Source organism: Pelodiscus sinensis, chromosome 1 (assembly GCF_049634645.1).
Source record: "Pelodiscus sinensis isolate JC-2024 chromosome 1, ASM4963464v1, whole genome shotgun sequence".
NCBI lineage: Eukaryota > Metazoa > Chordata > Testudines > Trionychidae > Pelodiscus > Pelodiscus sinensis.
The window spans coordinates 80,457,376-80,473,492 of NC_134711.1; the positions used below are offsets into that span (position 1 = coordinate 80,457,376).

At 41.3% G+C, this 16,117-nt stretch overlaps 1 protein-coding gene across 6 annotated transcripts in view; it reads right to left on the reverse strand.

Annotated features, from left to right (window-relative positions):
• Positions 1-6,408: 6,408 nt before the first annotated feature.
• The window catches only part of TMCC3 (transmembrane and coiled-coil domain family 3), a 231,620-nt gene continuing 221,911 nt past the window's right edge, over positions 6,409-16,117 (reverse strand). For all 6 annotated transcript variants that reach the window (XM_014571096.3, XM_006118308.4, XM_006118309.4 and 3 more), the window contains exon 4: positions 6,409-14,874. In XM_014571096.3, the coding sequence (XP_014426582.1) occupies positions 14,572-14,874 (303 nt within the window). In that variant the 3' untranslated portion in view covers positions 6,409-14,571. The remainder of the gene's footprint in view (positions 14,875-16,117) is intronic.

The window sequence follows — 16,117 nt, forward strand, 5'->3', positions numbered from 1 at the left end:
TTGTTTTAAAAACTTAAAATTAGTTTGGATGTAAAGCCCAGTAGTTTTACAGAACTGTAAAGTGTTGTCAGAAAAAAAGAATAGTTTAAAAGGCCCCATAGGATTCAATAAGTACTGTTACTCCTGATTTCCATATCAAATGTTTCATTTAAAAGGAAATGATTTTTTGCGTCAGCCCTGCTCTGTAGTTCAATCATGTTTTTTTCCCACTTTGTGCATCATCACTGTGAGTACCACATTCTAGGGTCAGTGATATCTCCATGACCCTTAAGTAAGGTTGCACTGCTGCAACTAAAGCCCCCTGGCTCTCACTAAATTTAAAATGCAGAGGCTTAGCAATCCTGGATACACGTGAGCCGGCACTGCTCAGTCCCAGCTTTTGCTGGGTCCAGCAGCCCCTGTTCATAGTGGCCCAACTGGCTGTAGCCAGGACAGCCTCCCCTACCCCCCGCTCCCCACTGCTTCTCATAGAGGCAGTGTGTGGGGGGAGAGGGGAATGGGTGGCACTGTGGAGACTGTGCTGGGAGGAACCAGCTTTTAAGACGGCTCCCCCCAACACCAGCTCCTATTCTCAGCCACTCATACAGAGGCAGTGGGAATGAGGGTGGCAGGGGGAAGCGAGGAGTCAAGTACTCCTCGACTACTCACTTACATCCCTATCATGAATTTCACAGGGAGTTCAACAATTTCGACCCAACTATCAGCCTCAACCTGGAGGAGTCCACTACTTCTTGGATGCTACAGTACAAATAAATACCATCCTATACCAGAAGCCTACAGACTGCCATTCTTATCTATATGCTTGTAGCTTCTATCCAGGATACATATCACAATTGTCTACAGCTAAGCCCTAAGATACAACCGGATCTGCTCCAATCCCACACAGACGAACACCTATGAGACCTTTATCAGGCATTCTTAAAACTGAAAAATCCACCTGCAGAAGTAAGGAAACAGACTGACAGAGCCAGACAAGTACCCAGAAGTCACCTACTTCAAGACAGGCCCATCAAAATAACAGAACACTATTGGTCATCACCTACAGTGCCCAGCTTAAACCTCTCCAACACATCATTGACAATCTACAACCTATCCTGGAAAATGATCCCACATTCTCACAGACCTTGGGAGACAAAGCAGTCCTCACTTACAGACACAGCCCCACAGTCTGAAGCAAATACTTACCAGCAGTCACACACCACACCACAGATACTCTTACTTAGGAAACTATCTCTGCATAAACCCTGTTGCCAATTCTGTCCATATAGCTATACCATTCAAGGACGTAACCACAACATCAGGGGCTCATACACCTGCACATCCACTAATGTGATAAATGCCATCAAGGGCCAGCAATGCCCCTTAGCCATGTATATTGGCCAAACCAGACCGTCTCTGTGCCAAAGGATAAATGGATACAAATCAGACATCAGAAATGGTAACATACATAAACCTGTAGGCATAGGCAACCAGTATGCTAGGAGGAGAACTGCACTGCCTTCCCAAACCACCAGCCTGGCCCCATCCATACTCTGCCCCCAGAATGCCTACTGGTAGGCATATTGGGATGGAGTATTGCTGCCCCCAAGTGTCCACCCTACCTGTGCTTCAAGGCCGCAAGTCATCTGCCCTTCCTGAGCTCAAGGACTGGGGAGGTGGAGCTGCCCACTATCCATCTCCCCATGATGGGGGTGGAGCCTGGGTAGAAGGGGCAGGATAGGGGGCTTGTCTCCCTCAACTCTACCTTCACTCACTGCCCATAGCCACAGGGAAAATTTTAACCTCCCTGGACCTTCAAGGATTTAAAAAGTAGCCATCCTTTTACAAAATAATTTTATCTGATTATAGAGGGGGACAGCTGAACTGGAGTTCATTTACAAGTCCAACACTATCAACTTAGGCTTGAATAAAGATCTTAACTGGTTAACACCCTACCAAGGCAATTTTGCTGCCTTTGATACTCATATATCCACATCAAATACTGAGAATGAGACACATCCACCCTGACTAATTAGCTTCATTAACAGTGGTCCTACAATTGTGAGAATTTCTTTTGCGTGCGTGTGTGTGTGTATGCATACGCACACAGACACACTAATTTCCACTCGACTCATCTGAGGACGTGGGTTTTACTCATGAAAGCTCATGAACTTCTTAGTCTAAGGTGCCACAGGACTGCTGGTTGTTACAGAGAAACATGGCTACCTCTGAGACTTATTTAAGATAGAAGATGTTAATACAAAAGCATCATACAATTTTCTATGCCATTTAAATGTAGTCTTTTGGAAAGTCTGGAATGAAAAAAATATATACAGGATTTTTCTTCTTTAAAAAAAGCACATCTGTGAAACTGAAGAATGATACCCAAGAGCACAAAGTCAACCTGGAGGCTGCAGTAAGAGTGAAGTTCACTGAAGCAATAAGAGAGGAGCTGCAGAGGGAGCATATAAAGCCTGGAGGTAGACCCTAGCCTACATGCTTCTCTTCCACATCAAATACAAATTATTTATCTTCACTTTTAAAGGTCTCCACATCTTATCCTCATCTTACCTATCACCTCTTATGCACTATAAACTGAAATTGAGAACTTCTGTCATTGTTCTACAAATGTCGATTTTGACTGGCCAATTAAATACTTTACCAACATATAAACAAACCTGTTATGTGTGGGTGGAATTCTCTGTAAATATCTGTAAAACCCTACATTGTAAGGGTGCATCTACACAGCACCCTTACCTCAAAATAAGCTACACAATTCGTGCTACACAAATTGCGTGGCTTATTTTGATATTATTCGAAATATTTAGAAATTAGCTTATTTAGAAATCAGCACTAACTTTCAAAATAAGGCACTATTCCAAAATGTCCCTTATCCCTCGTGCAATGAGGTTTACAGGGACATTGGAATAGCAATCCTGTTATATTTGGATATACCAGGCTTGCTCTTAAGACACAGAATAGCTATTTCAGGATACCAGAGCTATTTCAGGATATCAGAGGTATCCTGAAATAGCTCCACTGTGTAGACATAGCCTAGTTGTCCTTCAAATACCCCTTTGACATTTTTCTGCTGTGATGCCTACCAAGAACTTGACAATGCTGTGTTGCAATCACTGGTTATTATGGTGACGGGCATTATCTCAATATTTCCATATATATATGCCTGTCTATTTCTTGTATTGAACTGTGTCTTGGATTTTAAACTCTTTCAAGGCAAGGACCCTCTCTTTCTTGTACATGATGGAATTGTACAATGCCTAGCACAGTTGGCCTCAGCCTCTTTGTGCTACAAATAATAAAAGCTTTGTACCACTCCAGTGCTGCTGCTTCTTTCATTGTCAACAAAGTTGAATTTGCTGCTATAGGGCTGAGTCAAATGGTTAAAAATGGAGAGCAAGACTTATCTCTGGGCCACCGGTGTAAATCCAACCAACATTAGCAAAAAAACAAAAACTGTTATGGTCTGAGGACAGCTTAGTTTGTGAAATGAGTTCAGTTTAGTATTTAGTAAAGAGATCCAAGTTCCTAGCATCCACATGAAAACTCAACACTAAAGCTGGCACTTGGAAAGGGCAGCAATTGACTGGACGTACAAACTATTCTATCCGATTTCCTCAACAGCAGGCTTGATCATGGGCGGCGAGTTATATGGGCTCGTGGTGCCCATGCTCCAGCAGTATTCAGAGGCAGGGGCTCTGCTCCAGCAATATTTGGATCTGGGGCTCTCCCGCAGTCCTGCCTGGAGCGGGCCCCAGCCTCCATCTGCTGGCTCCTCCCGCATGTCCTCCCAACCCAAAGTGTCCCCTCCGACCCCGGCCCGTCGCTGCCGTGCGCAGCTCTCAGTCCAGCTCCCCCTTGCCGGCTGTTGCTGCCATGTGCGGCGTTTGCAGGTGAGCGGGGAGACACCTGGGCATGATGTGACATGACATCACGGCCCGGGACTTTAAAACTGCTCAGCGCCGCATTGCGCCATGTGGACTAGCTCTGGGTTCGGAGTCCGGGCATTTCTGGGGTCCGAGCACAGACTCCAGCCCCACAAGGTGGAAGGCAGAAGGTAGGGTAGAGTAGGGGAAGGGATGGGAGAGGAAGGGAAGGGGGAAAACTAGGGGGAGAGGAAGAGGCTTGTGCAGAGGGGGAGGGGTGGGAGAGGAAGGGGCTTGTGCAAAGGGGAAGGGATGGGAGAGGAAGGGACTTGTGGGGAGGGGGAGGGGGAAGAAAAGGGAAGGGGTGGGAGAGGAAGGGGTTTGTGGGGAGGGGGAAGAGGAAAGGGCTTGTACAGAGGGGGAGAGGGAAGAAGGGGGAAGGTACCAAGGGGTAGGGTGGAGGAGAAACAAATGCCAGGGGTCCAAGAGCAGACAATGAGGAAAAGGGCAGGAGAGGAAGTGTCAGTGGGAGGGGGGACGGGGTGAAGCCGGGAGAGGAAAGAGTAAGGGCATTGGGGGCTAGAGGAGGGAGGGGGAGGTGCTAGGAGAAGGCTTGACAGAAGGGGTGGGCATGAGAAAGGTGGGGATGGAGCAAGTCATGAGTGAGGGCAAAGGGGTAGGAGAGGAATGGGGGCAGAGAGTGGGGAGGGGATGGGCATCAGGGAAAAAGAGGGCAAAGGGGGCAAGGGCAGTAAGGGAAGTTTCAGATGCCAGGAGATTCTGGGGGTGAAGCAGAAGGGCAGACACCTGCAGAGGAGGGACCAGCACCACAGGAGAGAGGCAGGGCAAGTGTGTAGAGGGGGGTGTTAGAAGAGGGGATGAGGAGGGGTAGCTCACATGATCAGAGTGGGGCTACTGGAGGAGTGGGCACAGGGGGGAGAGAAGGGCTGGTGGAGGGGGGCAGGTCGCAGGAGGGCTGAGGGCAGTGAGAAGGGCAGGAGTCAGGACAGCAGGAGTCAGGACAGCAGAGGAGGATGAGGAGTTGGGGGCAGCAGACACCAGGGGAGCCGATGGAGCAAGGGGAGGAGACATGGCAGCAGAGAGAAAAGGTAAAGGTTTATAAAATATTTATTAATAACTTGGGTGCCACAGTGGCACATCCAAACAAGCCACATGAACTCAGTACTGGTGCACAACACAAAATTCATTCTGCTCATGGGAGGAAACTCTTAGGCTATGTCTGTAGTGGCAGCTTCTAGCACAAGAACATCTTGCACAAGGGTTCTTGTGCAAGAAGTCTTGCACAAAAACACATCCACACTGTCACGTGCGAGCTGTGCTTTTGCACAAGAGCATCCATGGCAGTGTGGACGCTCTCTTGCGCAAGAAAGTTCCAATGGCCATTTTAGCCATAGGGGTTTCTTGCGCAAGAAATCCCTGCTGACCATCCATACTGCCCTCTTGCGCAAGAGAGCTTACACCTGTTAGAAAAGAGCGTAGCTCTTGTGCAAGACACCCTCTCCTACCATGCCATACTGTAAATTTCCTTGTGCAAAAAGCAGGCGGGCAGTGTGGATGCTCTGTGGGTTCTTGTGCAAGAACGGCTGTACTTGTGCAAGAAGCCGCGAGTGTAGACATAGCTTTAGAGGGAACACTTCCCCCAGCCTCTCTGCCCCTGAGTTAATGTCACACATATTGGGTTAAAGCAATTGCAGGATAGTTGCATGAGGGGGGTTTGGTGGGGGCCAAACTATTCCCTGTTGGTAGGAGGGTGGGAAAAGTCCTTTGATAGGGGTGACATGACACCTTTTACTTCTGGTCATGTGGCCATCTTGCCCTGAGCGTGTTACCTCCAGAGGCCTGGGTTAATGGGGGTCAGGAGGGGTGGCTAATGGGGCACCACCAAATATTATACAAACCTGCCGCCCCTGGGCTTGATGTGGTCGCAGAGCAAAATGGCCTTCCAGTACCACTTGTGTCTATACTATATGTGGTCTGGGTATATATGTCTTTAGTCCCAAAGGCTGTCACTTTTAATTTTAAAAAAAGCTCATAAAAGGTGTTAGAGGAGTTATACTTTATATGAACATTCATTCTAAGAATAAATGCTCAACAGTAGTAATAGTTTGAGATGTGCCTAAGCCTCTTTTCTGACACTAGAACAAAAACAAACTAACCTTCAAGTTTCTATTTCAATTGTCCATAAGTCACAAATTACTCCAAACACTCCATAAAATTAAACCAAATCATTATATCTCTCTCTCACGTTCACAAATGCATCTGGAAAGGTATAGTGATGCTTCCTCCTCTGACCTTTACACCACTGCAAAGGCATAGATGTAAATAGCATCTAAGACCTAAAATTTCTGACAAAATCCCCACAGGGTATAGTACTCAAAATCAACATCTGAATGGCTGTCATCTTCATTTTAAAACTGGAGAATGCTCTCCATTAAGAAATTTAATTATGGACAGAGAACACTACAGTGAGGTGGATTTAACTAATCAGATGATAATTTTAAGAAAACAAACTTTTAAAAGCAAATTAAATTTAAATATTTTATTTTTAAAAATGTTAAATGGCACCTTTGAGCAGTCATGACCACAGCAGGAAATATACAAAACCACTACAAACATTAATAGATGCATTTTTTACACAGTGCTGCACAAAATGAAAGTGATACGAGATACAGGCTACATGCTGACAAATTTTCAGTCAATAAAAACAGACAGCTTTCAATACACTTCAGTACTACTTGTCATTATCTTACCAAAAAAGGTGGGGGATAATTTTGTGGAAAGAGCTTTCTACCAACAGTACAACTTAATACATATGCAATAAATCAAATTTACAAGACAATTCAATCAAATCCCCATGCAATCTGTATGTACATTGTCTTTTAATTTCTTAGAAAACAGATGACTGGATTTTATAGTGCTTCTTGTTCTTCAAGGGTGATTGGGCAGTTAATTTAATTCCAAAATTTTCTTTAGATCCTTAATTTTAATGTAAACATTTCATTTTTAATGTAACTGAATTCTGCTTCACTACTTCATTCTGTTGGCATTGAAATTTCATTTAAAATCCTATGCCTACAGTACTATAATTCAAGTTTTAAATGTGAATATATATGTGTTTTTCTGGAAGAAGCTATAAAACTGTCTTATTAAAAGCATCAATATAAAATCAAGATGCGTAAGCCTCAGAGCATAAGTCTTTCTGAAAAGGGACTTAGTGTAAAATTTTTCAAAAGCGCCTATGTGATTCTGGATCATCTTTGCATTCTGAGCTTGTTTTGCAATTTTTTTAATTTATAGATTTCATAGATTATAAGGCCAGAAGGGACCACTGTGATCAATAAGTCCAGGGGTTCTTCATCTTCATTTCACCACACTCTCCTTCTGACAACAAAAATTACTATACAACCCCAGGAAGACAGACTGAAGTCTGAGTCTGCCTGATTCCCACTGCCCCAGATGGGAAGCCAAAGCCCAATGCTGAACCCACACACCTGGTCTTATAACCTCTGCTAGATTGAAGTAACTTATTTTATCAAATCTCTGTTCTCCATGTAGGCATTTATGCAAAGATGCTGAAAGGTATTTAAGCGCCTAACTCATTGAAATCAGTGGAAACTTAGTGTGCGTCTACACTGCACCACAACTCGAAATAAGATACGCAATCTGAGCTACACAAATTGTGTATTGTATTTCGATGCTATTTCAAAGTAGCTTATTTCATCATTTGGTGCTGTCTGCACAGCACCAAATTTCGAAATAAAGGGCTATTCCGAAACATCCCTTACTCGTAGAATGAGGTTTACAAGGATGTTGGAATAGCAAGCCTAAAATAATGGGCTTGCTGTGAAGATGCAGGATAGCTATTTTGGGATACTCTGGTATCCCAAAATAGCATTGCAGTTTAGAAACAGCCTTAGGCACTGTAGCATTTTGTACTTGCTAGCGTTTCCTGTCTCCTCAGCAACACAGGCTACCGCGAGCATATCATATCTATCCTTAAGTTCAAGGTCTCAGTCCTTATCTTCAAAGTCTTCCGTGGGATGGGCTCAAAGACCATTTAAGGCTCCAGGACAAAAAACAAGTGTCAACAATTCACTCCTCTGGCACAATGCAACTTTCAACAATAAAAGAGTAAAGATTGTGCAGGAGACAGAACCTTCTCTAGGGATAAGCCGAGTCTGGACTGCATTTCCCCAGGAACTACCTATATCACAAACCATCACTGTCTACTCCAAGTGCAAGGTATATTTTTTTGATCTTCTCAAAATTCTGAACACATAGCAAAAGGTGTATATATAACACACACACACACACACACACACACACACACAACCAAAACAAGACAACTCCATACACTTTTTCCTCTGCAAGGAGGACGAGAGAACAAACAATACATGACAGATGTGTAGTCATGTTGCTTAATTCACTATTGGAAGGTGCTCTGCTGTCATGGTGATGTGTGTCATTGGAAAAACATATAGGCGGTGTCTAGACTGGCCAGTTTTTCCAGAAAATCAGATGCTTTTCCAGAAAACTTGCCAGCTGTCTACACTGGCCGCTTGAATTTCCGCAAAAGCACTAACTTCCTACTGTAAGAAATCAGTGCTTCTTTCTTGCGGAAATACTATTCTGCTCCCATTCAGGCAAAAGTCCCTTTTGTGCAAAGCTTTTGTGTAGACAGCTCAGATTTGTTTTCCGCAAAAAAGCCCCAATCGCAAAAATGGCGATCAAGGCTTTTTTGTGGAAAAGCACATCTAGATTGGCACGGATGCTTTTCCGCAAAAAGTGCTTCCGGAAAATCATGCCAATCTAGACGCAGCCACTTAGAATAGAATATGAGCCTAAATAAATTAAGGATCTGAATCTTGTAGACTGGCCAATTCAACACCTAATGTTCTCTTTGGTAAGCTAAACAAATTCAGTTCCTTGACCCAGTAGAAGGCATATTTTCTAACACTTAAATAATTTTCAATGTCTTTGAGAACTCTCTCCAATTTATCAACATCCTTCTTGAAATGTTGACAGCAGAACTTGTCACAGCATTCCAGTAGTGGTCATACTACTTAATGTTAGGCATTTTGATACTAAATGAGCAGTAATCACATTTAATAGCTATTTATGAAAAGCCAGAACTAGTATAACTGGAGCTTAATAAGGCAAGCAGCACCTCTGGGTTACATTAAATGAAAAGTCTGAAGTTATACTATAAGACAGAAAGAACAGGAAGAAATTGAACAGGATAGTAATAAGTAATATCAGTGTCTTTTGACAGTAGTGGAACTAAATCTATGTGGGCATCTTTCAACATGTTTGTATTGTAAGCTCTAGAGCAGTGGTCACCAACCAGTAGATCGGGATCTACTGTTAGATCTTGGAGCTTCTGACAGGTGATCCTGACTGATTTGGCCAAGAGGCTATCGAGTGCAGGCACTTCAGCTGCTCCTCCCCCTGCTGCTGCACATCTTCTACCCTTTTGCCTTGGAGCTGCCTCACCCCACCCCTGGGAGCCTCTTGCTTTCTGTGCAGGGCAGCGCGAAGACGGACACTAATGTCAAGGTGCCCCCTCTCCCGCTCTATATCCTATCTCCACAGAGCAGAGTGGGAGGCGGGAGCACAACAGGACTTGTGATGGAGTTTGTTGGCTGCCTTTGGGAGTGGTGCAGGGCCAGGGCAGGGGTGAGCCTGCCTTAGCCCCACTGCATCACCACCTAGGAGCCACTTGAGGTAAGCAGTGCCTAGTTGGAGCCCACATGCTGAAACCCTACCCCAGTCATGAATCCCCTCCTGTACCCCAAATCCCTGCCCTAGCCCCGAGCACCTTGCACCCAAACACCCTCCCAAGAGCTTGCAGCTAGAACCCCCTCCAACACCCCAACTGCCTGCCCTAAGCTCAGCTCCGAGCCCCTCACACACTCCAAATCCCTTAATCCAAGACCTGAGCCTGCACCCCAACCTGCTGCCCCTGCCTGGTGAAAGTGAGAGACGATGGGTGAGGAAGGGAGGATGGACTGGGCAGGGGAAGGGCCTTGGAGAAGGGGCACAAAGGATGCAGGGCCAGGGTATTTAGATTTGAGGTAGATCTTGGATTGCACTTAAATTGAAAAAGTGATCTCATACTTAAAAAGGTTGGAGACCACTTCTCTAGAGAAACCTCTTGATTTGGATCTATGGACTGAAATTAAAAAGTTAGCTAACAGTAAGGTAACTGTCATTGGAAATTAACTCTCCGGGAATCAGCAGGTATGGATTCTATCATCAAACACTTGGGGGACTTTCAAAGATGTGACTGTCTCTCAAGCAGTTAAGATGCTAAACAAAGAGTAGGGATATTAGACTCAGTTCCAACCAATTATGACTAAAGATCTTGAGATTGGAAATACACTTGGCAAGAATGAATTCATAATATAATGAAGTGGTTCTCTGACTGCCAGCCAGAATCAGCCATATAAAAGAACTGAACATATTTTGGGAGAGGGAGTTTCAAAGAACATGGAACACATTTAAGGGGATTGAGCACAATAAGCATATTAAAAGCTATCTTCTGCTTTCTTAATGCAAGTTAGGCACCCTGGCTTAGCACAGATAAGGGTACTAAGGGAGAAATTTTTTTTTTGGAAGAGTTGGGAAAATGAAGATTAGGTTCCGCGAGTAGCATAGGACATATGCAAATTACCGAAGCAAAAATGATAAAAAATGGTACCTTAAAGCATTTTGAATTACATTTCAAGAATTATATTAAAATGGAATGAGAGGGAAATATTACAATACAACTACCACGGCAAGGGAAAGAGGGAAAAGAAAAGGGGAAAAGATGGGGATATTTGACAGACGAGAGATCCATAAAGAATCGGCAATTCTCATGGTGCAAGATCTTGAAATTGGTATTGCTTGGGACAGCCTCCCTTTGGAATATTGGTACGGTTTTAGACAGAGCTCACAAGGAAACCTAAAAAGTTGAAGTGGCAGATTGACACACTGATTAAGACTATATTAACTTGCACTGAGAAACTTTAGACATGTGTGGTGATTTTCAAAATGTATTTTAGTTTCGATGCAAAGCCAATATGGAAATGTCCTGCCTTTGTTATGCAAGGCCTTACAATTTCTGGTTTGGAGTAAGTCAGATTTACCAGCTAAGTGTAAAACAGTTCCTTTGACCATTACATTTTCATTTTACATGGAGATTGCTAGTAGGTAGTATAATGAGTTACCATACTCCACCCCTGGATAGATACCTTTGTATTCCCAAGTCATGTTTGTAACAGATGTTTCTGCATATGATTGAGAGACTGACTTATTTTACAGAGATGAGGAGGTCTAATTTTTTATTTCCTGATCCTGGAAACTGTCAGAAACAGATCAGACAGAATGGGTTACAAATTCAAGATTTCTACACTGGAATCAGCAAGGTTAAATTAATAAATAAAACCAAATTATGCTAAAACAAACCACTGTATTTTCCTGCGTGCAGTAAAGCTACTGACAAGTAGCATCCATATCACATATATGTAGACATTTGTAAGCCATTTAACAAAAGTACTATATCAGTGCTTGATTTTTCTACATTCCAGTCTGAAATGCAGGTGTGTATGTTCACTATAAAAGCGGAACATGGAGAATACAGAAAGGGTAGCAATGGATTACAATAAAGAGAAGTCACTAGTAGGGATGTAATAATGTAGTTGATTAAATGATTAACCGAGAAGCAAAACTTATCTACTACATGCACTCCCCACTAGTACATTTTTTAGAGGGCTGGCCAGCAGCCTGGCTCACTCCCTGCTCATGATGGGTCCAGTGAGTTATACCGCTGCAGCTCTGTAGTAAAAGTCTTTTAGGAGCTGATGGTCTGCCTGCCCACCCGGCTCCTAAAATACTTTTACTCTAGAGCTGCAGGGGTGGGGGTAGCTCCCAGGATCCAACACAAGCTGAGACAGAGTTCTTGCAATGCTAATCCTTATCAATTAATCATGTAGTGGACAAAATTTTTGTTGACTACACGAGTAACGAATTAGACGCTTAAATCCCTAGTCACTAGCATATTCTCTCAATAGTTAAGTACTGGGGCCATCCCCTCGATATTTTAGCACCATCCCCTAAATATTAATCTTTAAAAACAAAGTTGTAAATTGGTAAGACAAACTTATATCAGGGGAATGGGTTATAAAATAGTTGATAGATTTTAATACAAAAGATAAAGAATTCTGAATCTAGTTCTTTAGCCAGAAGTTATATTTTAAAGTACTGACAACAAAAGAACTTAACATTCATGTTAGCTATAATGAAAATGGGAATTTATTGTTTAACTGCAAGAAAGGCCAAAAAGGTTCTCAAGCTGCATCAAAAGGGTATACAAACAAAAACAAAGGAAATCCTCTGTTAGGATGTACAAATCCTGGAGTAAATCCAGAAAGGAGCAGCAATATGTTTTCAAAGTTATGGAGGGGACTTCACTATGAAGATATGTTTAATTTCTTCAACTGATACAGTTTGTAATCTCCTCAGCCTATCAACTAGATAGATGAGGTAGCTATGAGTGGGTGGACTGAAAAGGGAATGAAACTGTAATGCAATGTATACATACAATATCTAAACAGGGATAATAAAATTTGGGAATAAGAATCTCATTCAATTAAAGAGCAACAGGAACACACAAGGACCTGCCTGCAAAGTTAAAAACAAAGAGTGAAGATTAGGTGTAACACTGATTGTTTTTCCTCTCAGAAGAGTCATCAGAGTTTGGAATTCTTTGCTTTCAGAGTCAGGAGCAATATCCCATTTATTAGAAATCAAGGAAAAGAGGAATAATTACTTTGAGAATAAAATCATTTGGATGACTATATGGCAATTCTTGCTTACATATACAGGGTTAAACTTACTATTAAGTTTGAGGTATGGAAGGTCATGCCACTAACAGCAAGATTTTATTTTATTTTCCTCCATCCTCCTCTGGAAAGATTGAGTAGGGTACAGTTACCATGAAGTGGGTATGTCCTATCTGATTAATTTCCTCTGCCTGCAGCAAGTCAAGTATCACGATCAATCGTCCATGCGTCTGTATTCAATAAACATTGCACTTATCAGAATTTGACTTTTTTAAATTTAGTTTTCTAGCATCTCAGTTCTATCACTATGTACAGAATTAGCCATGCTCTTTGTTCAGCCAAGAAACCACAGCAATTATCATTCGCAATTCATATTATAGTAAAGAAATGACAAAGCGTTTTTTCCCTTCTCTGTAAAAGAATTTCTAAAGACTTCCATACACATTATTTCACTTGATTAGAATTCAGGCATTACTAGTCCTGCAACCAAAGTAACAATAATGCTATCATGACAATATACATTAAAAGCAAATATCACTAAATATTAAATTAAATAACCAGACAAATGTCATTTTTGATACATAAGAGTGAAGGAGGGTCCTGATATTTTATTTAATATATTATATTACATCATATCTGGTTATCCAGACAACAAAGGATTTCAAGGAAAACATTTTGTAGTTTCTAGATCAGGCAAAATAAATTAAATTTACAAAAATCTGTTTCACAGTGGCATTACTGTCTGATGTCTAACACACTGTTCTCAGGAATGTCTCTCAAAACACGTCACAAGTTAGTTCTAACATGTAAAGTTTCATTCTTTCCCAACCCTCCTGACCTAGTGATTCACATCCGCTGTAGAACTCTAAATGAAAAAAAAAAAAAAAGCCTCACAGCATCCAATTTCCTTCGGTATTACTATTCCTACCTCAAATTGGGGCCTAGTGTTATCTATTTCACATTCACTAGAGAGTTCTTCTGACTTAAAAATGTAAACAACTGTCTATGGGCTCTCCCTTTGCAATCTGCAAAGCTTGAAGTATGACCAGAAGAGGTATACTGAAGTCAACATGGTGGCATCAGCACTGGTTACTCGTTTGTTTATCCTAAGATGTCCTTGTGGTCTTATAAATTCATCATATTTGGAGGCCTGTAATTACATTTATATATTTCCTGAACATCATCCAGAGTAGCTCTAGAAAATAATATGTACTAATCTGAATCACAAGTTACACTAGTCATATGAAACTGTTGGGAAAGTATAATATTTAAAAAATAATCTGTCTGAGTAAGGGCCTACTGGCAGAAATATCATAAAATGGTACTGGATTGTAATTAAGCACCTTCTCAATTTCTAATTCACAGGTGTTAAATCATCTAGCATTAGGAAATACTACTATTGTAAACTAGAGAACAGCTATCTATTCTGGTTCATATGGGAACCCAGACAACTGAATTAATCTAAAATGACGGTGCAAGTGTATGCTTATTATAATGCACTCCCACCATTCTGCCTCACTTTAGTTAATGACAACACACTTCAGGTTTCCTACATCACCAGTAGCATGATGTCTTGTGAATGTGCTGGTTTGTAAAGTGGAAAGCTGATAAGATTTAAGGCAAAAGATTTACTTAAGTGAGCAGTTCACAATTGATTTAGCTAATTATTTACTGTGTAACTGAATAGGCAAATAACTGCCATGGCGTATAAATTACAAGTATTTACACCTTAGCATTCAAGAGTTTTTATAGCCTTCATCCAATCTGCATGTTTAAATTTCAATTTTAAAAAATTTGGTACTTTGTACACACGCAACAACAACATTTCTTTAAAAAAAAATAAAACATCCAGACTAGTGGATTCATCTTGGTATAATCATCCTTTCTATGGCACAGATAATGTGATCCCAATTTTTACAAAATATTGCAAGTAGAGTCACCGCAAAAAAAGTGCAGATGATATGGAAACGGCTCCTCATCATAGGAGCTATAAACTTTGCAATGGTAGAGACGCACACTAAGATGACAGTCATGAAAGCCAAGATTACATTTATACATTTCCCTAGGAGTACTTTGGCATTAACCGTTTCTGATTGCAATGCTTGCTGTTCTTGCTGATGGAACTCTAGCTTAAAAACCCGAGTCTGGCAAGATTCCAAGGCTTCCTAGAGGCAAAAAAGGGAAATAAGAGTCAGCTACATTTCTACACAAAAACAAACAGTTTCCCATTCAGTTGCTGAGTATAATTTCTAAACTACTTAAAAAAGTATGTTGTGCACCAATGGCTAAAAAAAATTATTAAAAGTATTATCAAGCTTGACAATGCTATCATACGTGTATCATTGACATATTTTCCCGCTTGAGAAAAATAACATTCATGTTGTCTCCTGTTTTCTGAATGTACTGATGGGAGTAAAAGAACCGGGTAAAATGTTACTATAGTAACTTCACTGTGTCAAACCAGCACAAAAAAAGTTAGTTTCTTTGCATGCACCACTGAAAATGTTAGGGCACTGCTGACGTCCTGTGACACCAATCAAATCAATTGTGCAATATGGACCCATTAGGTTTACACTCCCATTCTGGTCTAAATTCAGTTTCATTCTCTTGAATGCCACCCATTGTATGTTGCAAGCACTGCTCTTAGAAGAGACTGTTCTGTCCCTCTATCACTGAGGGGCAATTAGTCCATGTTGCAAATGCATTGTGAGAATGCATGTCTCTGGAAAATGTAAAAGTCAAATCTGAACAATTTCCAAGTTAGCATTGCTTACAGCTATATCATTTAAATATCAAGATGTCAGTCCTCTATATTTTCTTGTAAGAAGTAAAATGCAGAAGTGTTAAGCTGTCTGAACATTACAGTAATTATAATTCACTTTCCAACTTCTTCTTTTGTACAATAAATCACAATTTCCAGTCTTCTGGGAAAAATGGATACCCAACCCCAGGCTTATCATTAATCTGCATTCAAGACATAGCTACCTACACTTTTCAATTACCATTTTATTCTTTCTGTAGATGGAACTCTAGTTTATATTTTGAAATTAAGTTTCCCATCTTTTATTGACTTGGTCTTTTTTCATGTTTCTTTTGCTCTAGACCTGCATGTATAAATCTAGCTTTTTGTTAAAAGGTCAACTAAAAATGCTATTTAAATAAAAACAATCCCCCAATTATTAGCCCATCATATGTGCAGATTTAAGTGACAACAAATGCATAATTTCCAAAACAAATCCGTTTAAAATCTTCTATTTCTTTAACGTGTTTAGTTGACTATGGTAAAGTTTGTTATCACTAAACACAAAGTGGTACAAGGAACACAGTTTCTTTTCACTGCTTCAGGAGTGAGTTAAGTATACAACTCTTGAAGAAAAAGCAGAGGGACCAAAAGGTTTGGATACTTTA